The sequence below is a fragment of the Bubalus bubalis genome, chromosome 11, assembly GCF_019923935.1.
Source record: "Bubalus bubalis isolate 160015118507 breed Murrah chromosome 11, NDDB_SH_1, whole genome shotgun sequence".
NCBI lineage: Eukaryota > Metazoa > Chordata > Mammalia > Artiodactyla > Bovidae > Bubalus > Bubalus bubalis.
In genome coordinates this window covers 58,794,697-58,821,096 of record NC_059167.1, presented here as the reverse complement: position 1 = coordinate 58,821,096, position 26,400 = coordinate 58,794,697, and the positions used below count along the sequence as shown (strand labels likewise).

General features: G+C 40.3%; 2 protein-coding genes across 4 annotated transcripts in view; one reads left to right on the top strand and one right to left on the bottom strand.

Moving 5' to 3' along the window:
• The window catches only part of FRMD6 (FERM domain containing 6), a 281,731-nt gene that overhangs the window by 193,376 nt on the left and 61,955 nt on the right, over positions 1–26,400 (top strand). For 2 of the 3 annotated variants that reach the window (XM_006046339.4, XM_006046337.4), the window contains exon 1: positions 3,881–4,020. The exons of the other annotated variant lie outside the window; for it this stretch is intronic. The gene's annotated coding sequence lies outside the window, so the exon portion shown is untranslated. Of the gene's footprint in view, positions 1–3,880; positions 4,021–26,400 lie in introns of those variants that run through there. 3 annotated transcript variants of the gene reach the window in all.
• On the bottom strand, positions 2,634–4,813 carry LOC123328313 (putative uncharacterized protein FRMD6-AS1). The gene is made up of 4 exons (XM_045162159.1): positions 4,467–4,813; positions 4,113–4,363; positions 3,241–4,052; positions 2,634–3,054 (listed from the first exon to the last, which is right to left on the bottom strand). The coding sequence occupies exons 1-4, from the start codon at positions 4,811–4,813 to the stop codon at positions 2,881–2,883; spliced, it is 1,584 nt and encodes a 527-aa protein (XP_045018094.1). The 3' UTR covers positions 2,634–2,880.

Genomic DNA, 26,400 nt, shown 5'->3' with positions numbered 1-26,400 from the left:
ATAATAAGGAGTGCACTTTGAATTTTTGTCAGTGAAAACCAGGACTACATCCCTGTACTGTTTGTTTCCATGTGTGATTCTTTTTTCTTTCAAAGTAATATATGTTAGCTAAAGGGACATTTGGGCTTCCCTGCTGGCTCAGTGGCAAGGAATCCACCTGCAATGGATGGATTACAGGAGACTTGGTTTTGATCCCTGTGTTGGGAAGATCCCCTGGAGAAGGGAATGGCAGCCCACTCCTGTATTCTTGCCTGGAGAATCCCATGGAGAGAAAAGCCTGGTGGGCTACAGTCAATAGGGTCGAAAAGAGTTGGAAAAGTGACTTAGCATGCATGCAAAGGGACATTTAAGACCTTCGAGTAGAACTTTTAAAGCAAATTTGCTTTAAAATGAATAGTTTTGCTTTTTCAATGAACTTTAGTAATTACCAAAGAGAAAAAGGAGCTTAATTTCTTTATTATGACCTTCAGTCAGAATGATGAACAGAATTTAATTTGGAGAAAGTATTCTTTAAAAGCTAATATGTCAATTTATGGCTTCTCCCTTTGACTAGAATTTATATTTCAGCATTAAAACATACTGTAAGTTCCAAATTCTCTTGAATTATGTGTAAAAGATGAAAAAGAACTAAATTATTTTCTTCTAACATACTGAACTGAGCTTAATTCTTAAGGTACTCTTCTGGTGTTTGGAAAATACTTTGTATAGGGATGTAAATTATATCAGTTCACATCTCTTCATTTTCTATGTAACTGTGTTTCTTACATAAATATATGTAACTATCACCCACCAAAGCTTACTGCTGCTGCTCCTAAGTTGCTTCGGTCGTGTCCGACTCTGTGCGACCCCATAGATGGCAGCCCACCAGGCTCCCCCATCCCTGGGATTCTCCAGGCAAGAAACTGGAGTGGGTTGCCATTTCCTTCTCCGATGCATGAAAGTGAAAAGTGAAAGTGAAGTCGCTCAGTGAAGCATGTTCAGTTACAAAATGAAGCTACAGCCATTGTCCTTTAAAACTATGCCTCCGTGTACCTGCTCATTCTGTGCTCTTTTCCTGAGATACTGTAACCCATAGTTCCCACATGTGTCTCCACATAGAATAATATGGGCATCTTGAAAACATCCCCAAGTCCAGGTCACATCCTAGGCTAATTAAATCATATTCCTGGAACACAGGCATCAGGAGTTTTTAAAATCCCTAGGTGGTTGCAATGTGCTACCAAGTTTGAGAAACACCACTTCAACCAACTTGTTCTCAAACTTTCATTCATCCTTCCCATCTCAGTTGATAGGGTATGTCTGAAGCCTGCTCTTGGCCTTCCCATTATCCCTCCTGCATATCTCTACTATACCAAGCATAAAGTTCATCCGTTCCCTCAAACTATAATAAGATGCTATTTTTAGGTTTAAATCCCAGAGTCTAACCCTGGGCTTATGTAAGGGAGTACTCAATAAATAAATTTATGGGACGAATAACCTCTTCCTAATAAAACTAAAGCAAAAACATACAAGATTTATATTGCTATGGAGAACATTTAAGATGTGTTTTAGGATAATGTTTCACTTGGTCAACATCTCATATTTAGGAAAACATCTCATCATACCAATGAAAATAAATCCATACCTAAACATCAAAGAGAATCATAAAATATAACTTTAATTACCTACAAAACTGCATTATTTATTATAATAAGCACAGAAAAATGTTTCCTGTGGTAAGAAACATCTAAAACAACTCATCCTTTCTCAGTTCCAGTTCCATCTGGAGTGGATTGTGTTGTTTTCCAAAGCAGTCCTTCCTGAATTTTGTTGTTTCAGGGGTTTCTAAAACTGATTTTTAAGAATTTTAGAGTACTTAGTTTACCAAGTGTAAGATGTGAAGAGTCTATGTTTATCATGGTATTCATACAAATAACATGATCATTATGATTTTAAAAATTCATATAGTAAATTTTGCTATAATAAAATCCTAGACAATAAACCCAATCTTAAACACATGTTTTTAAAAAGTAGTTTAAAATATTTTACTCCCTGGGTTACCTAATTACTTCAAATTTCAGCAATGCTTCACAATCCAACGTTATTCTTTATCTGCTAGATTTTTATGCATGAAGCCTGAAAATATAATCAGACTTAGGAACTGTTTTCCATGATAGTGTTATATTCCTCACTTGTCTCATTTATCTTCACATATGAAAACTTGGGTTATCTCATTAGACATCAAATTAAGACCTTGTCAACTATTGTTCAATATGCACTGATTCTGAATGCATATTAAAGTCAAAAATGAGAGGAAAAAGTATAAACCTCCATTTTTAAATGTCAACGTTGTAATCAACTACTAAACAAAGTTTTAAATTTAGTCTATTAATTAAACACAATTAATTCAAATGGCAGTCCTTGGAACATACTTCTTGTCTTCCTTCCCACAATGGAGTCATGACTTTAAATCATGAGTGCAATAGCCTTAGAAACTGTTTTGCTTTATCCGAAATAAGCTCCGAATGGATATATAGATTGCGGAAAGACAAAAAAGATCACCATCCCCAATATTCAGTTCCAATGTCATTGTTCCCAAAATGTAAAAGCTGTGAATGAAACAACTATTTCTAGTAAGCTTCGGCTGTGAACACAAAACGGAATTTCTTATGCCATGTAAACAAGGCACAGAGGCATACCTTCAACAGGTAACTTTATTTTTGGATCAAAAGAGCAGGGCAATTTTAAAGCTGGCTTATGTTAGCATAAATCTGATTTGGGGTAGTGTCCTTTGTCAGGTCCTGTTTCCTTGTCTCCTTGTCACTTCCAGAGGCACCTCATCACTCCCTTAGTGAGGGGCCCAGTGGGCGTTACTGCCGCCCCTGGCGAGGGCTCACCGGATTAGCAGGCAACAGAAGACCTAGGAGGGTAGAAGCCCCGACGCGGGGAGCGGGTAGTTCTGTGGCTTACGGGCCTGGGAGCCAGCTGGAGGCTGGTTCTTCTCTCTCGTCTCCAATCCCCAGAAGCTGGTCCAAGTGGCGCAGGCTGGCTGGAAAGGTGTAACCTACTCCTTCCCTAGACCCAACAATTAAAAGGTGACCCAAAAAAATCTCCATCTCCTATCTTGAGTCTTAGTGCCCTAAAAATACCTTCCCCTGGCCTTTTGCATCACTCCCTCGGCTACCATCGAGAGCAGAGCGGGTAAAAATAATTTCCGAGGTCACTGGCGCTAAAACCACAGCGGACAGAGGCTGTGTCTACCTGAAGACCTGGAGAGACAGTTAGCGGGGAAGGCTTGACTTCCTCGGCGGGGCCTCCTCCATCCAATATAAAACCGGCGAAACACCGGCGTCCCAAGTGGTTGATGGGCAGGTGGGTGCGGGACAGGAGGACTGGAGGGAGCAAGGAATCGCTAAATCGCCTCCGCTGGGACCGCCTCCTCGCCCAGTGGCCTCCCCTGCGTTGTTCCGAATTACCAAAACGAAGCTCAGGCCAAACTGCCGCCCCCGGCCAGCCCGACTGAGCTCGGGAGGCAGAGATACAGGGGAGCGAAGGCCGGGTGTCAGAGGGGGCCATTAGGCAAGAACTGGGGGGAGCTGACAGTGTCCCCTCGCGCCTCCGTCTCCGTTTTGCTGGGAAGAGCCTAGATGGCTGAGGTCCTAACATAGCATCCATCTGCGGCTCGCCTCCCTCCCCAGGGACCCCGGAGGCGTGGCGAGCTCGGCTTTCTCCCGCCTCTGACTCGCGGCACCCCTCCGCGGGACTCTTGGTTGGGCCCGGGGCGGGGCCTGCAGGCGCTCCACGTGCGGTCGCGAGCTCCACGCTCTGCTGCAGCGGCTTTGCCACTGCCCCCGCCACCTCGGGGCGGGCTGGAGGCGGAGCCTCAGGGGGCGGGGCGGGAGGCGTGGGCGGGGCGGACGCGGAGCGCTCGTCTGGCTGCCCAGGGCAAGGGGCTGAGAGAGTGGGGCAGGCGCGGCGCCGACAGGAAGGCAAGGAGAGCTGGGAATAGTCCGACGCCCGGCGCTGCGGACCTTCTCCGAGGTAAGAGCAGGAGCCGGGTACCCGGGGACTCCCTTAGCCAACCTCCAAGACTGGCCACCGCGCCCCGACCGCTCATTCTGCCCCCTGCCGGCCGGGCGGCGGCGGCGGCTGGACGGGACCTCGGGAGGGCTTCTGGAAGTCGCGAGCCCCAGCCCAGGCGGTGTCCCCTTCTTCGCGTCTTTCTTCTCCTTCTCCTCGCTCTCTCAGCTCTGGGCGTCGGGCACCGGACTGGAAGGAAGGTCGCTTCTCGGCGAGTCGGAGCTCGCCCACGCCAGGAAGGGAGGACGGGGCCTCGGGGCAGCCGAGCCGGGCAGCGAGGAAGGCGCAGAGACTCGGGCAGCCTCTGCGGCGAGGGGGGAGGCCGGCCGGGACTGCGGGCTGCGACCCCGGGATCGGTGCTCGCGCTCGGCTCCCGGGTGGTCGGGCTGGGGACGCCTGCCCGTCACGCCCCGTTGCTGTGCCCGGGCGGCGGGGCCAGCTCTTGAGTCCCGAATTCCTGGGTGCCGCCTGTTGTGCGCGCGCGGGCCCGGGCAGCCCGGCTGCGGGAGGGGACTTGAGCGTGGCGTCTGTCCCACCGTCCCCGTAAGTCCCTGGTCGGGGGAGCTAGAGACTGAGCTCGCTCTAGGCGACGCCGGAAGGGGGCCTCGGTGGGATGGGAGTGGGGGGCGCGGCCTGCAGTAGTTGGGTTCCTGGAGGAGCTGGCGACGCGCAGGCCCGACTCCGGGCCGAGGAGACCCCCAGCTTGTGCCCGAGGAGGGCCAGGAGCTGTCAGGGATGGACAGCTGGGGGCCATCCTAGTGAGGTCCACGGGAATTACAGCAGCCCTCCAGTCCCGGGACAGCATAATCTAATGGTGAGGGCGTTTTCTTGAAGGCAGGAAGAAATGGAAAGCTGTCAAAATAAGCACATTTTAAAGTTGAGGTGAAAGTTGGCGAATTTTCAGGCCGTGCAGATGTCTAGTTAGTGTCCAAAGAAATATTAGCTCCTTGACATCCTTTTCGTTTGGAATTCTAGCAAAAATCTGTTTTGCCAGTATGTCCCTCAGGAGTTGTGCATTGCCCACAGCAGGGAAGGAAAACTTCAGCAAGCATTCTCAGGTTGCTTTTAACTTCAAGTTTGTGCTGTCTAACCTTTTTGAGTGTTCACAAAAAGTACCTCTTGCTGGATTTCTCATGTAGGATTCCGTCTCTTTTTCTCTGGGACCTGGCAGTGTTTGTTTATTGGTTTTTATAAGCATCTATATAAATTTAGTCCTTGCACGAAATACTCCCCCGTTGCCACAGGGTGTAGTTTAGGGATTAGAGAATTCTATTGGAGAAAGCTGCTAGTGGCTTCATTTTCCAAGAATGTAAGTCATTTCCTTTCTGTGATTTCAGGGAGTTGATATTTCACAGCATCAAAACTTTGTGGGGAAAATTTTCCGTAATACATCTGTCATTAAAAAGGCTTTTGACTTTTGGATTTCTCATCTTAGAACAGAGCATAAGTTTAGGCTTAGCACTGTTAAAGGATCAGAAGTTTTTCAGAATCTACAGCATTATGAAACTATTGTAGAAAGTAATTTTAACAGGCACCAAAACCTACAGACCGCCTGCCGGGTAGAAGGTGGGGGAGGGGAGAAGAACAGAAGAGAGAGGCAGGAAAACAGATGCCTGTGCTGTTGTCCTTTGTAGTAAAAAAAAAAACAAAACACACACACACACACAACTTCTAGCACTTAATCATTTTTCCTTGGGTGTGGTTTTGAGAAATAGAAGTATTATGTTAAAAATGACAATACTCCACAATATGAGACAGCTGACATTTGAATGCTCTTTCAGTATGTTTGTAAATATATTGGATTTATATTTCATATTAAAATGGACTTCTGGGATTATTAGATGAGAAGGGTCCCCCAGGGAATATCTGCTATCCAGTTATCTGCGGGATATCTTTTCCAGAAAGCAGACTGTCTGTAATATGAACTAATTCTCCGCGTCCCGCCGCCGCCCCCCGCCCCCCCAGCCCCCCTCCCTCCCCCGCCCGCAAGCCCCCACTTTGAATTGCTTGTAAGAGTGCCTGAGATCTGACACTGATGGACCACAGTAATCACCAGTTCTTGCAGGGCCCCAAACACTTTAAGGGACAGGAAATCTTTCTCTGCTTCTACACCCCTCCTTTTTGGGGAGCAACAGGGGTGGGTAAGCTACTAGCTTCAAATACATAATTTGAACTTGAAAATTAAGATGCTCCTGGCTCTACCAGAAAACCTAATGGGCCAGAATAAAAACTGTTGCTTCTGAAAGGGAAATGTCCATGTGCTAGGTAGTAAGTTTTAGCTACCAGTTATTTAAAAACTCATTCAAATGGACTAGCTAAATTGGAAGGGGAGGTGGGGAAGTATAGAGCTTTTTGAGATTCTGAACTTTGTTTCCACTTTCGACTACACTTATAAAGCTTTTGGCTTTCAAAACTAATGACATAATAGACTCTGTAGCCTTTTGTGGCAGATGCTTGAGATGAAAGTTTCAAACAGAATTGTTTTTGACTAGGCTATCAAGTTCAGAGTTTAGTGTAAATGAATCCTGTCTCACAACTAACTTTTTTGATAAAGGAATTCTTTGTAGTTTTCAACTTGGATGTTGCACATTTTGATTTCTGAGGCTGTGGGTTTAAAAAAAAGCTAAAACCTGCAAACAATTATTTTAATACATGAAAGCCCGTACCAAGAAAAGATTCAGTCCAGATGTAAAAATGTATGTGAATTTTAGATTTGTATGATCTCAACCAGTTTCCCCTTTTGTTGATGAGGCTGCCTGGATCCCAGATGGCATTTGCAAATTATCCCTTAGGTGGTTTTCAGAGTTCAGAACTAAATTTCACCAGCCTTCTCCAGTCATTTTAATATTGTCTCAAGTCTTCTAAAGGATAGAAGATTTTCTGCATTTATGGAGAGATGAATTTTTCCTACTACTCCTTAATACCAACCCCATAAATGCCCTGGTTTGGTAGATGAGGACTATGGGGAAACTGGAAGTATTATGTATTTATTATTATTTAAAAATAATATATTAAAAATACATTATTAAGAGGTACAGACCTCCAGTTTAAGTATTATGTATCCTTTGGGCAGAGTATAGAAGCTTTGGGTTTTGTTTATGCAGTTACAACTTCTTTTAAGGAAAAAAAAAGTTTAAGTGTATTTACAATCTTCAATAGAATCTTGTTGTAACACAGTTTGAATGGTTTCTGATATAGCAATTGTATGACATACCTCTACCCTTCTTTCTCAACAAGAAACAAGAAACACAACTTACCAGAAAACTCCAGTGTTTTTTTATCTTGTACTCCCAATAACAGAGTTATAAAGGGTGTGTGCCATACATTAGCAATGATATATTTTTAGGATGTCTTTGTATGATTATAGAATTATACATTTTGAGTGTTTGATTACATTGTAATTGTGTGCGAAATAATCTAGTGTAGGAAGAGGGAAAGGAAAGATTTAGTGGAGGAATTTATGAGTGGTAAAATTTTAGTTAAAAAGTATCTTTCCTGAAACCCAAACAGGAAAAATGGTATTGTTTGACCTCTATAGTTAAACTTTGGTATAGGGAGTAGTTGAGAGAGCCTGTTGAATTGCACATTATCCTGAGGAAGAGGCTTTGGGGGCCTATAAAAATAAGTAGGAACAAGTTAAAGGGATAATTGGAGAGGAAGGAAGAAGTAGAAAATTGGGCATTGAATTGCAAGGAAAATCTAAACTTAGAAGGATGAGTATTGAGGTAAAGACTGAAGTAGGGAAAACTTTATATTTAAAAGTGGAAATTAAAGAATAAGATCTTCTCCGCTGCGAGAAAAAGGATTGGAACTAAGGTGCACTATAAGGTCTATATACAACATGAAATAGTGCTCCTGTCCTGGAAACCTTGCCTGCGTTTGTGTTGAATCACTAGTTTGGTGTTATAAATATTGCATTCAGAGATTGGATGCTTATCACTGTCCTTTCTTCCCCTACACCCCCATCCCACCACTTTGCATTTCAAAGGCTGGAAGCATTTTCCATCTAAACTCGGATGATTTGAGAAATATTTAATTAGTTCTCTAGCATTTGGGAGATCTGCTAATGCCTACCCGCTATGCTCTGGGTCCAGAGGGACTCTCCAGCTGTAAGGGCTGAATTTATCATTAAGTTTTGAGTGAAAACAAGCAATCTGTGGTTCCAATTATCTTGTATGATTTAGTGGTGTCATTTCTTCTGATGGAACTTTGTGTCCTATCACTTTTCATATGTATCAGATGGACCAGTCATGCAGTATACAGTACTGATCAAGGAGGGATCACAGAACACTGGGGAAGGGAAAGAAAGCAGTGATCTGACGGCTGGTTGTATCACGTAAGGAGAAAAATGTGCCGAAACATTCACAGATGAGCCAAACCCTGCACAAAGGAGATGGCATTGTTTCTCCTTGGTGTTGTCTGGATCACAGCATTTTCTGGAATGCCTTTGCCCACCTATGTGGCCTTACCCAGCAGAGTTTATCTATACAGCAAGAATCTAGGTAGAGATGTAGTCATTAACCAGGTCATTTGATTAATGCGATATAATGATAACTCTTGACCAAAAGTATCTACTTGGAGCCTCAGTATTCCAATTAGATTATCTTTTGATGTTTTCAGATGTTTTCTAATAACATTGCCTTTTTTCACAGATGTTATAGAAGTCTGAGCAGTAATATTTTACTAGCATACGAAGATACATGGAAAAGCAATATTTTATACTCCCTTACAGCCGCAGTTTCATGTGAAGGAGGAAGTCATTATAAAAATCAAGCAAATTCTGCATTTTAGAAAGATTTTAGAAAAGGATTTTAGGAAGATTTTAGATTTAGATTTAGGAAGATTTAGAAAAAGATTTTAGGAAGATTTTAGAAAAATTAATGAAGCTTCTCATTTAACTTCTCAGGTAGTTCTTTGTCTGATTCACATTAGATGAAATGTAATTAATTTTCTCCCCCTCTGTTAGCAGCACTTATGCTGCCCAGTTTTAGTACATGGTTTTTGTTTGAAGAGAGTGGGTGTCCCTGTGGCTTTATTTCTTTGAACTTGTTACTCAGTAATTACATACAGCCAGAAAAATGCACTGATCAGAAGTATACAGTACAAAGTGATCACATTTAGGCAACCAGCATCCAAATCAAGAAACAGAACTTTTCCAGGTACACATCCCCTGCCCCCATGCTTCTCCATGCAGTCTTAAACCTTGCTCCAAGGATGACCACTATTCTGACTTTTATTGTCATGTTGTTGTTCACTTGCTATGTCCGACTCTTTGTGACCCTGGGACTGCGGCATGCCAGGCTTCCCTGTCCTCCACTATCTCCTGGTGTTTGCTTAAACTCATGTCCATTGAGTTGGTGATGTTATTTTAACCTGTTATTGGGCTGCATTTAAATGCAATCAAATGTAAGTTCTTTTTCGTGTCTTCTTTAACCCAATATAGAGTCATGTCCAAATTGATCTAGGTAGCAGTACTTCTTTTTTCTTTTACTTCTGTGAATAAATATACTGAGTTTATCCATTCTGTTGGTAGACATTGGGTGGTCTGGGGCTGATCTGTGGGTCATGACCTTTTGATGGCTCAAGAAAGAGCACTTTGGAATTGAAAGAATAACCTTAAAATTAAAAAAAAAAAGCGGGGGGCAGGGCAGAAAGAAAAGTAAGAAAAAATGCATCAGAAACATGAGAGAAAAAAAATACAATAACCCAGAAACACTAAAGGCTCAAGTGTCTAGATTCTGTCTAGGCCCACAGAATCCTAGTGTTTCAGGGACACATTTTGGAATATACAGCTGGTTGTTGCATTTCACTTGAGAGTTGGCAAGAAGGAAGGGACCTTAGGTGACAGCCCCTTCATGTTTTAGAGGTGAGGGGAACTAAAGATCCAAAAGACTGAGTGACTCGGAGTCTTACAGCTCACGAAAGCACCAAGAGTGGAAGCTGCTTCTGACTTGCAGTTTCATTATGCTACTGCCATCTGAAGGCTGGAACTCAGCCCCTGACTCTGTGGTCCAAGCAGTGAATCCACTGGCCTGAAGGATGGGGTGCCCTTTCCTGAGCCACACAAAGGTGTCCTATGGCTCTATTCGGATAGAGGCAGACTTACCCAGAGGAAAGGGAGCTGTGGCCAGTGAAGCAGAATTGCACTTCCTCAAGCCTGCTCTGTCTCTGCCCCCTACACAGAACCCTTGGAATTTTTCTTTAATCCCCTTTTACTTCTGCCCTCTGTCTTAGGGCTCTCCAGTGAGACTTTGGGTTGTAAGTGCCAAGTAGGTGATATCTTGAGGTCTTTCCTGGCTCATTGTTTTATTCATCCATGAATAGTCTAGCATGCATACTAAGTCACTTCAGTTGTGTCCGACTCTGTTCGACCCCATGGACTGTAGCCTGCCAGGCTGGCTCCTCTCTGTCCCTGGGATTCTCTAGGCGGGAATACTGGAGTGGGTTACCATGCCCTCCTGCAGCGGATCTTCCCGACCCAGAGATCAAACCCACATCTCTTACGTCTAACCTGCTTTGACAGGCACGTCCTTCACCCCTAGTGCCACCTGGGAAGCCCAAATGGTCTAGGATGGACCCTAATTTCAAAGGACTGCTTTCTAAATATTTTCAGAAGTTTATTCTTGAGAATAAGAATATATGTAAATACACATACATTTTTGCTTCTTCTTGCCATTATGTCCCCTGTTCTATACACTTTTCTCCTCTATCCCCCCTAATCCCATCAACTTATCATTTCTTAAATATCCTTGGAAATATCCAGTTTCTGGTTTCTGTCTACTGAAAACAACAGTGAATATCTGATGCTGAACTCTATGGCTGTCCCCAGGAAGAACTTATTGTAAAGCATAGGGTTATGAGAAATCTAATAGATAAAGTGCTTGTGAAGGAAGACTTTTTTTTTTTCTGCATGTGTCCCTCAAGAGAAAAAATACATTTTCATGTTTTAAGAAAAGACTCAATTTCAACTTAGGCTCATTAGCAAGATGGGGAAAAGGTTAAAAAAAAACACAAAACCTGAAGTTTTATAAATGGGAGTAAATAATATAGCCTGCCCAGATCAGATATTTCTTATAAAAGCAAAAACTTAGCATATATGATTTTAAAAAATAAAAGATACCTGGGAAAAGAATGTTCAACATAGGGCCTGACAAGCTATTCACTGAAATTGCTACAGAAAAGTGTAGTAAGTTCTGAAGGCAAGATGGAAAAGAGGCAGTAAAATATAAATGTTAAGAACAAGATTTTTGAGATTAGTTCCCTGAGGTCCAAATCTAGGCTCCACTGTTCTCCAGTGTGTACTCCTTAGGGAAGCTATTTCCCTCTCTGAACCTCTTTTTCCTCATCTATAAAATGAAGATAATAATAGCAGCTATCGCATAGGCTTGTTTTGATTAAGTGAAATAACAGATGTAAAGCAAGTGGCAGTGCATGACATATAGTAAACGAAGTTAGTGCTTATTTAAGACAAAAAGAAATGATGTATAGGAAGATTTCTAGTTCTTGGAAGTCCCTAAGTTTCTGTTTACAAGCAATTGTTCACAGATTTTGTATTTTGATCACATTAAATAGGCAACAAATCGTAATATTTCTCAGTCACAGATGTTGGGCAATCTATACTGTTGCACTAAGAACAGCTGGCATGTCCCACTGATCTCTAATTGATGAAGTTATTTTTCCTAACTCCTATTTCCTGCAGTCTCATTCCCCCAACTTCTGCCTGCTTGCTAATGATTTCTTTCCAGCTGCCAAAAAGTAAATTCACAGAGTTTAAAAATTCTCTTTGTAACAAATAATGTTATACAAAGTACTTTTAGACTTAAAGAGTACCAGTGGTCCATGTCTTTTTATCTTGTACCCTGTAGATTTCATGTGAGTCCTTTTTAAGAAAGCCACTATTACTGGAATGAGGCAATTATTATTCCTCCAGCCCCAACCCCTACCATTATCACAGTTTATATAATGTGGGTCAGACCACGTTACTATTTTCTGTTAGGCCCAAAGCTTAAGATTTTTAAACCATTCATTCAAAAAAAAAAAAAAAATAGTCTGAAAGTTTCAAAGAGATATTTAAGAAAAACAAATTAAGCACATTAAAAAGACATTTACATCTAACTAGCATAGTTACATCCAGTACTCTTGCCTGGAAAATCCCATGGATGGAGGAGCCTGGTAGGCTGCAGTCCATAGGGTCGCTAAGAGTCAGACACAACTGAGCGACTTTACTTTGACTTTTCACTTTCATGCATTGGAGAAGGAAATGGCAACCCACTCCAGTATTCTTGTCTAGAGAGTCCCAAGGATGGCGGAGCCTGGTGGGCTGCTTTCTATGGGGTCGCACAGGGTCGGACACGACTGAAGTGACTTAGCAGCAGCAGCATAGTTACAAACCCAGTCAAAATAGGCACAGGATGCTCCAGAATAATCATGCAGTATCGTTCATTAAAAGGAGAGCATATATCTCAGATAACCCTGTGCCCTGTTACGTGTTGTATAATATCTTAAACTTAATAAACCTAGTACTTTAAAAATGTTCGCCAAGTCCATCAAAAAACAGCTTTTACTTCTGCATGAAGTACTGAGTACGGTGCTGACTGCTTAGTGCAAATCCTGCAGAATTGTTTCTTATCTAGGTGGGAGAGTGAAATATATGTGTTTGGAGATGTATTAGATGTTTCCCAGTAAGGACTAAGTGGATTCCTGGAGGAGAACTAATGGCCAAAGGCTTAGTGGCTCTGGCTTCCCTGGGGCTGCTGCATTTGTGTTGGGTCAGGAGGTCAGGCTCGGATCTTTGTAGTCTTCAAATACAAAGAAATTTTTTTAGGAGCAACAAAAATGTTCAGGATTTGGTAAAAGTCTTAAATTTTAGAAGAAAATAATGAAATTGAAATTATTAAATGTTTAATTAGATTCATTCATTCATTCAACATAATACATGCCATCTGTGTGCTAGGCATTGTTCTAGACCCCAGAGCTACAGACGGTGAACAAAATAAAGAAAAGAAGTCCAGCCTTTGTAGAGCTTATATCCTATTAGGAGCTAAACACTGAACATAACAAAGCTATATAGTACTTTAGAGAGTAGTAAGTGTGTTTGGAGAAAGATAAAGTAGAGCAAGGTAAGGGACATTAGGTGTGCTGAAGAAGAAAAGCAGGGCTTTTGGCAATTTCAAATAATGTGGTCATGGTAGGGCTCACTGAGAAGGTGATTTGAGGGAGGAATTGGCCGTGCAGAGATACCTGGGCAAGAGTGTTCCATCAGAGGGACCAGTGAAGGCCTCAGGCAGAAGTGTGCTTGGTCTGTTCCAGGACCAGCGAGAAGGCCACAAAGTAGTAGTAGATTAAGTTATGGATGTTTGGGGGGCTCATCATGTAGGTCTGCCTGGTGGACCATTATAAGAACTTCGGCTTTTACTCTGAGTGAAACAAGAAGTCTCTAGAGAGTTTGAAGCAGAGAAGCAAGGTGCCTTGACTTGCATTTTAATAGAATCACCAACCACTGTGTTGAGATAGAAAAATAGAGTGGGGTGATCAAGGCTGGAAGCAGGGACAAGTTAGCAGCTGTTCGCAATAATCCAGTTGAGAGACACCACTACCAGTAGAGGAGGTAGTGAGAACTGACCAAGATTTATTTTACAGGTAGAACCAATAAGATTTCCTGGCCAACTCTTTGAGGAATATCATAGAGAGATCAGAGGAAGGATAACACCAAAGCTTTTTGCATAGTTATGGAGTTGTCGTGAACTGAGATGGGGCTCTGATGGAGGAACTGGTTTGGGAAAGATAACTAAAAGCCATTTGAACATGTTATGTTCAGCTTCCAAGCAGAGAAATTGAGCAGCTTGTTGGATTCGGGAATCTGGAGTTTAAGGAAGAGGTCCAAGCTAGAGATAGAAATTTGGAAGTCGCCAGCAGACTTTGGATGAAATCATATAGGGAGTGTATGCAGACAGGGAAAACAGTCCATGAACCAAAGCTTAGGTCATATCAGTATTTATAGTTTGTGGAAAAGAGAAGAAATTTCATAAGAATGTACCTTAAGCCAAAGGAAATATGCACATATTTCTGACATAGTGGACCTAATTGTTTCCATTCTCTAAGTAATAGTGTTATTATTAGTAGATATTAATTCTATTGACCCATACTATGTGAGGAAGGAACTATGAGTTACCTTTTCTGTGATGAAGGACTTGGGCTGAGCCTGAGGCACTTCAGGCTTTAGAGGGTGAGTTGATAAGGTGCTAAGTTGATAAGCCCGTGAACTGCAGCCTTCTAGGCTCCTCTGTCCATAGGATTCACCAGGCAAGAATACTGGAGTGGGTTACCATGCCCTGCTCCAGGAGATCTTCCCAACCTAGGGATCGAACCTGCCTCTCTTACATCTCCTGCATTGGCAGGTGGGTTCTTTACCACTAGTGCCACCTGGGAAGGAACAAGTAAAGATTACTGAGAAGGAGCAGTCGGAGGGACAAGAGGGAAGTTAAAAGAATATACCTGAAATCAATAAAGAAGGAATCTCAGGGAGGAGAGAGTGAATCAGTGATGTCATGTCAAGTAGCTTGAAGACTGACAGTTGCTTATTGGATTTAGCAACCTCAGGGTCACTAGTGAACTTGACAAGAGTTATGATAGTGGAGGAATAGGGACAAAAACCTGATTGGAGTGGGCTCAAGAATGAAAAGCCAAGCCTTAGAATGTGAGAAAATAGTAGCAAATGAAACAGAGGATTAATTTCCAAAATATACAAGCAGCTCATAGAACTCAATACCAGAAAAACAAACAACCCAATCAAAAAGTGGGAAAAAGACTTAAACAGACATTTCTCCAAAGAAGACACACAGATGGCTAATAAACATGAAAAGATGCTCAGCATTGCTCATTATTACAGAAATGCAAATCAAAACTACAATGAGATATCACTCACACCAGTCAAAATGGCCATCATCAAAAAGTCTGCAAACAATAAATGCTGGAAAGGGTGTAGAAAAAAGGGAACACTCTTTCTCTGTTGGTGGGAATGTTAATTGATACAGCCACTGTGGAGGGTGGTATAGAGATTCCTTAAAAAACTAAGAATAAAACCACCATATGACCCAGCAATCCCACTCCTAAGCATATACCTGAGGAAACCAAAATTGAAAAAGACACAAGTATCCTATTGTTCATTGCAGCACTATTTACAATGGCTAGAACATGGAAGCAAACTAGATGTTCATCGACATATGAATGGATAAGGAAGGTGTGGTACGTATACACAATGGAATATTACTTAGCCATAAAAAGAAACACATTTGAGTCAGTTCTAATGAGGTGGATGAACCTGGAGCCTATTATACAGAGTGAAGTGAGTCAGAATGAGAAAGAGAACTATCGTATTCTAACACATATATATGAAATCTAGAAAAATGGTACTGAAGAATTTATTTACAGGGCAGCAGTGGAGAAATAGACATAGAGAATAGACTTATGGACATGGGGAGAGGTGAGGAGAGGGTGAGATGTATGGAAAGAGCAACATAGAAACTTACATTACCATATGTAAAATAGATAGCCAATGCAAATAGGGGCTCTGATCAATCTAGAGGGATGGGATGGGGCGGGAGATGGGAGGGAGGTTCAAAAAGGAGGAAATATATGCATACCTATGGGTGACTGATGTTAAGGTTTGACAGAAAACAACAAAATTCTGTAAAGCAATTATCCTTCAATTAAAAAATAAATTTTAAAGAATCAGAAAGGAAGAAGTAAAATTTAAAAACAAGAATGAAAACCTTATTAAGACAATTCTTATTTTCAGTTAAATTTCTTATACTACAAATATTCAGTATTGTAAGTGAATATATTTTAATATGTCTGATAAAATGTGGATAGGGACTTCAGAATGATGGAGGCTATGAGGGTTTTCAACAGGTTCTGACAGAAATGGGGAGCCTCTGAGTTTCCCACTAATAGAGTTATGGTAGAATCGTTTTGTTTCTAGTGACATGTTCTTTAATTCAACCCATGATCATTTCTTATTCAAAGGATACAGTAGAGCCAAGGTGACACATGTGCTTTAGCTTTTTTTCAGTAACGATGATAGATTTGAGTTGAACAGTCTACACATCATGGTACCCCTACAGGCCTGAAAACTTTCATTCATGGAGTGGATGACTCAGGTTAGGGGTTCCCAGAGACCAGAGCAAATTGAGTAGTGGAAACATTGCTTGTTTAATGTTTCTTTTATACTTTGATGACTTTCATTGTGAATATTATTTCAAGGCATGTGATTAAGCAATTTTCTTAGTTCTGTATTTTATATCATAATTATGCACTAAGAATTTTCTCACCTGGGAATTACCTTTGAATTATAATTCTAACTTTCTGTAATACTGCCATCAAAATGAATCAACAAGTCTCTGATACTAATTATCTTTTGTTTCTCTAAGCTTATTGAAATGCTAAAGCATAGGCCTTTAATGCTTAAGTATTGTTTTTGGATAGTTAAAAGCTTACAGTGATTGGTAGAATTAAAACATTGTTACATTTATTTGAGTGCTACTTGGTAATAAAAGTATACTGTATAGTAAGTCTTTAGAAAGTTGCTAATTATGGGAAAATGCTGGAAAGGGTATGAACTTTTCCTTTGTAGTAGATTATGGCACATGTTTTTTGAGAAGTGAAGCTCCAGTGATTATATGTGTGTTTCTAGTGGGTTGTGGTATACACATATAATGTCAGCATTCTCTTAGGTCCTGCTCATCAACACTGTTTTATTACTGTCGTTTTGAATGTTATTTCAGCTGAAGCTTATAAGTCACTCTTCAGTTAATTAAATGAAAGAAATTGGCCTGTAACAGAGAAATACTTACACAAGGCCAATGTGAAATAATTTGGCAGTGCTGAGTGTATTACATGATAAATACTGGAGTGTGCAGAGGTATAAAACTAAGCAAATTATGAAATAAATGTGAAATCTCTTAAGTCAGTGACTGCAGGATGAAGTCCAGATCTCTCATCGTGGAATTCCACGTGGCAAAGCAGTGTTGCGAGCCTGTGGCGCACCAGCAGGATTGGCTGCAAACATGTTTTGGTTTTAACATGGTGTTGAAAACATTTATTTTCTAGCATTTAAAAACTGAGAAATTTTAAATTAAAAAAAAAATTGAATTTTACACCTTTTGTTAAAAAATTGGGAGGTGTGTCAGCGATCTGTTGGAGCAACATAACAGCTTCCCTTTTTATATGGGTGTGTGTTCCACAGTCCCCACTGTCTCCAGCAGAGATCCTCTTGCCTCCAACATTGAGGCCAAATGGCTGTTGGTGTTTTTCATCCTGCAGGCTTCACTCCTTTGTTAACTGCCCCTGTCAGTGAGTGAGTTTGCTACCCTTCTGTTGTAGATACTTATTTCTAGAGTCATCGCAAAGCTCCTTGTCTATCCAAATTGTTCTCCTCTTTGTCCCGTCCAGCACATACACACTTAGTCTGGGTCCTGCGTCCTCCACTCCATCCGCTGAACTGAGCTGTTTATTGCCTGTATCATTTCGTGGGAACCAAGCATGTGCTGTTGTGTACAATCACATATACAACCTTTTATATGTATATACTGACTTCTCAACTGTGTTAGAAGTCTCTTGAGGGCAGCAACTGTATCTTTCAATTTACTAGTTCCTATCAAATTTTTAGATTTAATAGATTAACTATTGTTCAGATTTAGCTTCCAGTATATGGTCATGTATGATTATGATGCTGTAAAAAGATGAGAAAATAGTAAAATCTTGTATAAAATCTACTTCTTCAGATAAGCTTTTCTTAATTTACTGTGTCCATTACTCTGTAGCTTTGTAACCACATTTATGTACTCGAATTGAGTATTAATTCACTAAACACCTCATTTATTGCCAATTCTCTGATTCAGTGACATAGATGGATGAAGTTTCCAAGTACATAGGTCATTATACATACCATTTTATTTATTTTAGATGTGCCTCTGAAGGCTATTGTTTTGCACATCTTATTTTCCCATTCATTTGGCAAATAGTGTGTCCACTATATGGGAAGCCTTGGAGGGGTGTGAACCTAACCAACATGATGGTACCGGCTCTTCAGAAGCTTTTACCCTTCAGCTGGAAAGGCAGCTTTAAATAAGGGAGTATATAATTGTTCAATTTTGATAAGTATTATCAGAAGTAGGGCATTCTCTGAGATCTTATAACAGAGCACTGTGATCTGGAGGCCGGGGCTATAGTGTGGAGTATGACACAACTGAATTCTAAACTCCTTGATTTTTCATAATTCCATAGCAGTTTGTAAAATATTCTGAAGGTAAAAACTTTACCTTAAAAACAAATAAATAAAAGGGCAATTTCTTTAACAAAATAAGAACTTAAAAAAAAAAAAACTTTTCTAAAGGATATACCATTGACTATAGATCTTTCATTAATGATAAGGAATTATAATTTATAGCACTGTAGTCTTTGTTTGATACCTGAGTTGAACTCTGTTTGAATATATAAGCAAAAAAAAGTGGGTTGGAAATTTCAGAAATAGCTAACTTGCAAAACAATTTTTGTTTTATGAAATGGGCTTTCAAAAATAATATATATTAATATATATATATGTAAAGTCTAAAAATAAAATAAAATTAAAAAATAATAATAATATATAAAAAACTAAACTGATTTATTCCCTTGAGACTAGTTAGTGGATAGTACTTTTATACTTCCAAGCCCATGACTGAGAAATATGAATGGGTTTATCTGTCTGATTCTGGAGTGAGGTAACATGGTGTTGTGAAAACCCTTAGCTCTATAGTCAGTGACAAATGCGAGCCAAAAAAGAGTGGAATTTTGTGTGGTTGCATATATTTTATTACAACAGACATGCTTTAAGTATTTTTTTCTAAAGAAAATAGAATTTTATGCTTAATCTATTGAATATAGTGGTAAAATTAATTGTTTGCATGGTTTATTGTCACACTGAAACAAAGGTCAGCTGCACTGGTGCCATTTCTGAAGTCTTTGTTAAGAAACTCATGTTACTTGTAATTATAGAAGATAATTCAGAAAAATCAACATGATTAAGGAAGTTTTAGTTCAAATCAACCAAAGATTCTTAAATGTGATCTTAAAGAAATGCAAGGAGATCAGATCAGGAAGACGTTTATAAGAAATGTCAAGTGTCCTGTGGAATTTAAAATAAATTCCAAATAAGTCTGTTTAAAATAAAATCTTTTTATCTTCAAATATTGATTAACTGAGCCCACAATCACTTTCAAATCAGTGGAAAGGCTGTTGAACTGATGATTTGCAATTTACTAAATTATTTGCTTTTACTGATGCCTGGAAAGTGAAAGTGAAAGTCGCTCTTTCACTTTGGGGCCCTGTATAGTCCATGGAATTCTCCAGGCCAGAATATTGGAGTGGGTAGCCTTTCCCTTCTCCAGGAGATCTTCCCAGGGATCGAACCCAGGTCTCCCACATTGTGGGTGGATTCCTTACCAGCTGAGCCACAAGGGAAGCCCAAGAATATTCAGTAACCTATCCCTTCTCCAACGGATCTTCCTGACCCAGGAATCGAACTGGGGTCTCCAGCATTGCAGGTGGATTCTTTACCAACTGAGCTATCAGGGAAGCCCAAATAAATAAATAAAGGAAGGTAAGCATTTCTTTCCTTCAGCTAGATTTTCTAGCACCATAGTAACGTATATCTGTAGCACATTTTGTATATTAAGTGGAACTTTTGCTTGTTTATTTGATCCTCAAAGTACTAGTCTCCATGTTATAGATAAGGAGGTTAAATGACTTGTATGACTTGATGCCCTTACCTGATTCACCTCGTGACAAAACCAGAACATGATACTCTTCTGTCTCTGAGACCTGAGCTTTTTTTGCCACCTCAGTCATAGCCACTCTGTTGATAAAACATTTCAGGAGTGTTTGCAACATACGATACAACATTTTGATTTGTTGTTGTTGTTGCTGTTTGTTTTTTAACTGCCTTATGTAAGTTTAGTTTCTGCCAGATACTAAGTCAATGTGTGGTCCTGAATTAGCTTACACTAATTTTACCATAATTTTTGGGTCACTCTGAGCTAGGTAGGAAAATCTTTTCAAACATATTCTACTTCCCATGATAATGCATTAAACCTGGCACAAAATTCCAGATCATCAGATTTTGTCTTACTAAAACAAGATATGCATGAAATTTCACACTGTCAATCCTTTGTTCAGAACAACTATTATCTTGAAAAAAAAAAACTCTATTAAGTTGTAGGATTGGTTAATAAAAGGGAAATTAAAATAGAGATTTTTTTTAAACAATTGCACATTATGTATTTAAAGGTAAGACATTAAATACAGTTGCCTGATTTCTCTTTAGAACTTTATAACCTTTAAATTGAAATAAAGAAGGCTCTGAAGCTTGAATGAATAGTGCTAATGTTTCATGGAAGCATATCTACTATACACACATCTGTAGGGAGTTTTACTTACATGTGGACTCTTCAGAAGAAACATAATTTAGCATGAGAACCTCTGCAATTCATCTTTTATTCAACGATCATTTATGTGCCAAGCAGTTTGCTGGAAATTCAGTGCATGGACCTGTCCTCTATATAGCGGTCCCCAACCTTTTTGGCACCAGGGACCGGTTTCATGGAATACAGTTTTTCCCCAGACCTGGGGAGGGTGGTTTGGGGATAACTCAAGTGCATTACTGGAGAAGGCAATGGCACCCCACTCCAGGACTCTTGCCTGGAAAATCCCATGGACGGGGGAGCCTGGTGGGCTGCCGTCTGTGGGGTCGCACAGAGTCGGACACGACTGAAGCGACTTAACAGCAGCAGCAGCAAGTGCATTACATTTTTTGTGCACTTTGTTTCTATTGTTATTGCATAAGCTCCATCTCAGATCATCAGGCATTAGATTCAAGAGGTTGGGGCCCCCTGCTTGTAGAAGTTAGAGCCTGAATGATGAGAGGAGAAAGACAAACAAATGAACATTTGTACCATGTGACAAATGAAATACTACCTATTAAAAATTTGCTATTGCAATTTTTGTTTACCAAGAAATTTTCTTTTGCCTTTCCAGAATTCTTACTGGGTGATAAACTTTGTAAACATAAAAGACCAACATTTATTTTTACTTAGTATTCTTTAAAATTATAGATCTATTTTCAAATCACTGTGACTTCCTACATTTTAATTCTAAGGTCTGTTTTAAACTTTTTGAAGCCATTGATTTAGCCAGTTTACCTAATGTATTGTTTCACTTTTGATTATAACCTGCATCATCCAGCAAAGGGTTTGAGATGATGTATTACTTAACCCCGAAGGCACTTTAGTGAACATGTAGATTCATTAAAATTTTTTAAATCAACTTTATTTATTATAATTATATACAATAAAGTCCACAAATTTTAAATAGAAAATTTTGTGACTTTTGACAAATGTATGTAATCAGTGTCACAATCAAGATAAAGATAATTTTTGTCATACCAAAAAGTTTTTTTACAGCTCCCTTTTAGCTTCTCACCACCCCCCGCCCAACCACCACTTCCTCTCTGCCTTTTCCCCTTACCTCCCCATCCCTGACAACTTCTCATCTTTAGTTTTGCCTTTTATACAATTTTATATAAATAGAATCATATGGCATGTAGTTTTCTCCACCTTCCGTTTATATCTGGCTTCTTTCACTTAGCAAAATATTTTTCAGATTCATCAGTTTTGTTGCATGTCAGTAGTTCCTTTTTATTGTTGGATAGTTTTCAGTTGTTTCAATATGGTTATTCATTCATCTGTTATTAATGGATATCTGGATTGTTTCCAGTGTGGAACTATTATGAATGAAGTTACTATGAACATTCATGTGTAAGTCTTTGGTGGAATATCTTTTCATTTCTTAAGGCAAATACCTAAGAATGAGATATCTGAGTTACATGGTAAATTAATTTAATTTTATGAAAATTGTCAAATTGTGTTCCAAGGTAACTGTACCATTTAACATTCCCACCAGTGGTATCTAAGAGTTCTAGTTGCTCTAAATTCTCAACAAGACCTGGTATTCAGTCTTTTCATTGTAACCATTCTATTGAGTGTGTAGTGGTATCTCACCGTGGTTTTTGTTTACACTTTCCTAATGACAATAATATGGAATATCATTGCAAATGTTTATTTGCTGCTTCTATATCTTCTTTGGAGAAATAACTATTTAAATCTTTTGGCCATACTTTTAAGAGAGTTATCTTCTGTTGGTTGTAAGACCTATTTATATATACTGGATTTGAGTCTTTAATCAGAGAAGAGATTTTAAAATGGTTTTCTCAAGCCTGAGGATTGCCTTGTTATTTTTATGTGACTTTCAAAGAGCAGAATTTTTTATTTTAAAGGAGTTCAATTTCTCTTTTTTTGAAAATGTTTCATGATTTTTTGTCCCCTAAGAAATAGAGGAAAACAATAGGATGGGAAAGACTAGAGATATCTTCCAAAAAATTAGAGATACCAAGGGAACATTTCATGTAAAGATGGGCACAGTAAAGGACAGAAACAGTATGGACCTAACAGAAGCAGAAGATATTAAGAAGAGGTGGCAAGAATACACAGAAGAACTATACTGACCTGGATAGCCACAGTGGTGTGATCACTCACCTAGAACCAGACATCCTGGAGTGTGAAGTCAAGTGGATCTTAGGAAGCATCACTATGAACAAAGCTACTGGAGGTGATGGAATTCCAGCTGAGCTATTTCAAATCCTTAAAGTGCTGCACTCAATATGCCAGCAAATTTGGAAAACCTAGCAGTGGCCACAGGACTGGAAAAGGTCAGTTTTCATTCCAATACCAAAGAAGAAGCAATGGCAAAGAATGTTCAAAATGCCATACAATTGTGCTCATTTTACCGGCTTCCTTGGTAGCTCAGATGGTAAAGCGTCTGCCTTCAATGCAGGAGACCTGGGTTCAATCCCTGGGTTGGGAATATCCCCTGGAGAAGGAAATGGCAGCCCACTCCAGTATTCATGCCTGGAAAATCCCACGGACCGAGGAGCCTGGTGGGCTACATACAGTCAGTCCATGAAGTCCCAAAGAGTCGGACACGACTGAGCGACTTCACTTCACTTCACTTACATGCTAGCAAGGTAATGCTCAAAATTCTTCAAGTTAGGCTTCAACAGTACATGAACCGAGGACTTCAGATGTACAAGCTGGATTTAGAAAAGGCAGAGGAACCAGAAATCAAATTGCGAACATCCATTGGACCATAGAAAAAGTAAGGGAATTACAGGAGAAGGGGGCAGCCGAGGATGAGATGGTTGGTTGGCATCATCCACTCAATGGACATGAGTTTGAGCAAACTCCAGGAGATGATGAGGAACAAGGAAGCCTGGTGTACTGCAGTTCATGGGATCACAAAGAGTCAGACATGACTGAGTGACTGAACAACGGGCAACAAGAAACCCAAGATCACAAAGATCTTCTTCTAGAAATTTCTGTAAGTTTTGTAGTTTTAGCTTTTACACTGGGATCTGTAATCCGTTTCAAGTAATTTTTGTATATAGGTTGAGGTTAATTTTTTTCCATGACGATGTCTAATTATTCCAGCACCATTTTTCGAGAGTTCATTCTCATTGAATTTCCTTGGCACCTTTGTCAAAAATCAAATGACTTTTTATGTATGGCTCAATTTCTGGACTATTTGTCCCATTCCATTGATCTAGATGTCTGTCTCTAGGCCAATATAATACTGTTTGGTTTCTGTTCATATCCTTTATAATAAGGCTGACAATCAGCTAGTAAGTCTTCTAGCTTTGAATGTGAGTTGTGAGAGCAGAAATCCTTGTCTTGTTTCCAGTATTAGGGGAAAACCATTCAGTCTTTCACCGTTAAGTATAATATTAGCTGTAGGTTTTTCATGAACTGTCATGACTTCTTACACTCTTAGAGCAAATAATTTCCAAATTATAGGCAGATTAATTCCTGACCCTAACTGGAAGATGTTTTTGACAGAATCTTGACAGAATTTCAGCTGTGTAAAATTTTATCTCCTGAATTTCCTGAGACTTTTACTGAAGTTGGAAAGCCAGTAGATAACTTACAAGTTTCCAAATCTTGTGTTAGAAAAGGAATTCTTCTCCAGCCTTCCCTAGAAAGCCTGTGTCTAGGACCAATACCATGTTTTCTTAATTCACTCTTCCAAATAAGAGTCATGAAGCAAAAGAGACACCTCTCTTCTAATGAATGTTTTTTGAACACTTGAATAGTTTTGCCTCTGGACCTAAGATGAGATGATTCCACGGCAATTATTGGCAAAATATAGCCTTTTGCGGGGGGTAATGCAGTGACGTACTGTTGGTCTTATTCAGTTGTCCTGCTAGAAGTGATGGAGTGTGACCTTGGAGTAAACTGCTCATCTGGTTTCTCTAGGATAAAAGTGTGTAGGTCAGTCTCAGGACTAGTTGCCTTCTCAGCATGGTTAGGGCTGTATAGAAAAGCAGTCCTGAGCAGAGGCAGGGTGGTTCCTGTTTGTTTGTTTGATTGGTTTGCTTGTTTGTTTTTAACATTAACCTTCAAGGCCAAGCTGTGGTTCCATTTTTCATAGAAGACTAACCTTGTTAGTGTAGGGTAAGGTGTAATTCTGATTTCCTTCCTCCACACCCTTTAAAAATCAGTCTTTAAGTCTTTCTCACAGCTTTAGAGGATGATTACTGTAAGAAGGAGTGCTCTCTTTTGGCAACAAGCAAGGGGGTTACACAGCACAGACCAGAAAATCCAATGAATAGGCAGGTCAAATGAGTTATTTAGTGATTCACTACTGGGTTTTGTTGACTTCACACACCAGGAATCCCAGAGGTTCAATGTTAAGTGGCTTTTATTTCTATTCCCTTTGGAATATGTGGGTAATAATTTAATTGACCTTGGTTCTTATTTTATTTCAAAGTCCTAGTTGAGAAGAGTTCCAGAAATAAGGCCTGTGGATTGGTATATGGGAAATAGAATGTTAGTATATAGCTAAGTACCACTGGAAAATGAGATTGCACACTTGATGAAACTGACAAATTCGTGGTAGCTGTCTTCCAGAAGCTATGGGAATTAAACACTGGATGGCAGGTAGAGGAGAGCCAGCTTCTCCATTGATGATTCCTTTAGGAAAGACCTAAGGCTGCAGCCCTGACTCCCAGTGAAGTTCCCCATATCAGTCTTAACAGTCTTGGATTCATGTTTCTCCAGAATAATACTGGCCACTTCCATCTCCTTAGAGTAGATTGGCTAATGATTTGTTGATGCATCAGGGGAATGGGGGGTGGGGTTGATGTGGGTTATTGTTGTTCAGTCTCTAAGTCCCACTCTTTGTGACCCCATGGACTGCAGCATGCAGGATTCCCTGTCCTTCACTACCTCCTAGAGTTTGCTCAGACTCATGTCCATTGAGTCGATGATGTCATCCAACCATGTCATCTTTGGTCACCCCCTGCCCTTAGTCTTTCGCAGCATCAGGGTGTTTTCCAGTGAGTCAGCTCTTCGCAACAGGTGGCCAAAGTATTGGACCTTCAGCTTTAGCATCAGTCCTTCCACTGAATATTCAGGGTCGATTTCCTTTAGAATTGAATTCCCTAGAGTCTTCTTCCTAGACTCCAAGGAGTTCCCAAGAGTCTTATCCAGCACCACAGTTTGAAAGCATCAATTTCTCAGTGCTCAGCCTTCTTTATGGTCCAGTTCTCACATCTGTACATGACTACTGGAAAAACCATAGCTTTGAGGTCAGCAAAGTGATGTCTCTGCTTTTTAACATGCTGTCTAGGTTTATCATAGCTTTCCTTCCAAGGAGCATGCGCCTTTTAATTTCATGGCAGCAGTCAACCTCGAGATAATTTTGGAGTCCAAGAAAATAAAATATGCCACTGTTTATACTTTTTCCCCATCTATTTGCCATGAAGTGATGGACTGGATGCCATGATCTTAATTTTTTTGAATGTTGAGTTTTAAGCCAACTTTTTCATTCTCCTCTTTCACCTCCATCAAGAGGCTCTTTAGTTCCTCTTCACTTTCTGCTATTAGATCATATCAGTCGCTCAGTCGTGTCCAACTCTTTGCGACCCCATGAATCGCAGCACACCAGGCCTCCCTGTCCATCACCAACTCCCGGAGTTCACCCAGACTCACGTCCATCGAGTCAGTGATGCCATCCAGCCATCTCATCCTCTGTCGTCCCCTTCTCCTCCTGCCCCCAATCCCTCCCAGCATCAGAGTCTTTTCCAATGAGTCAACTCTTCACATGAGGTGGCCAAAGTACTGGAGTTTCAGCTTTAGCATCATTCCTTCCAAAGAAATCCCAGGGCTGATCTCCTTCAGAATGGACTGGTTGGAT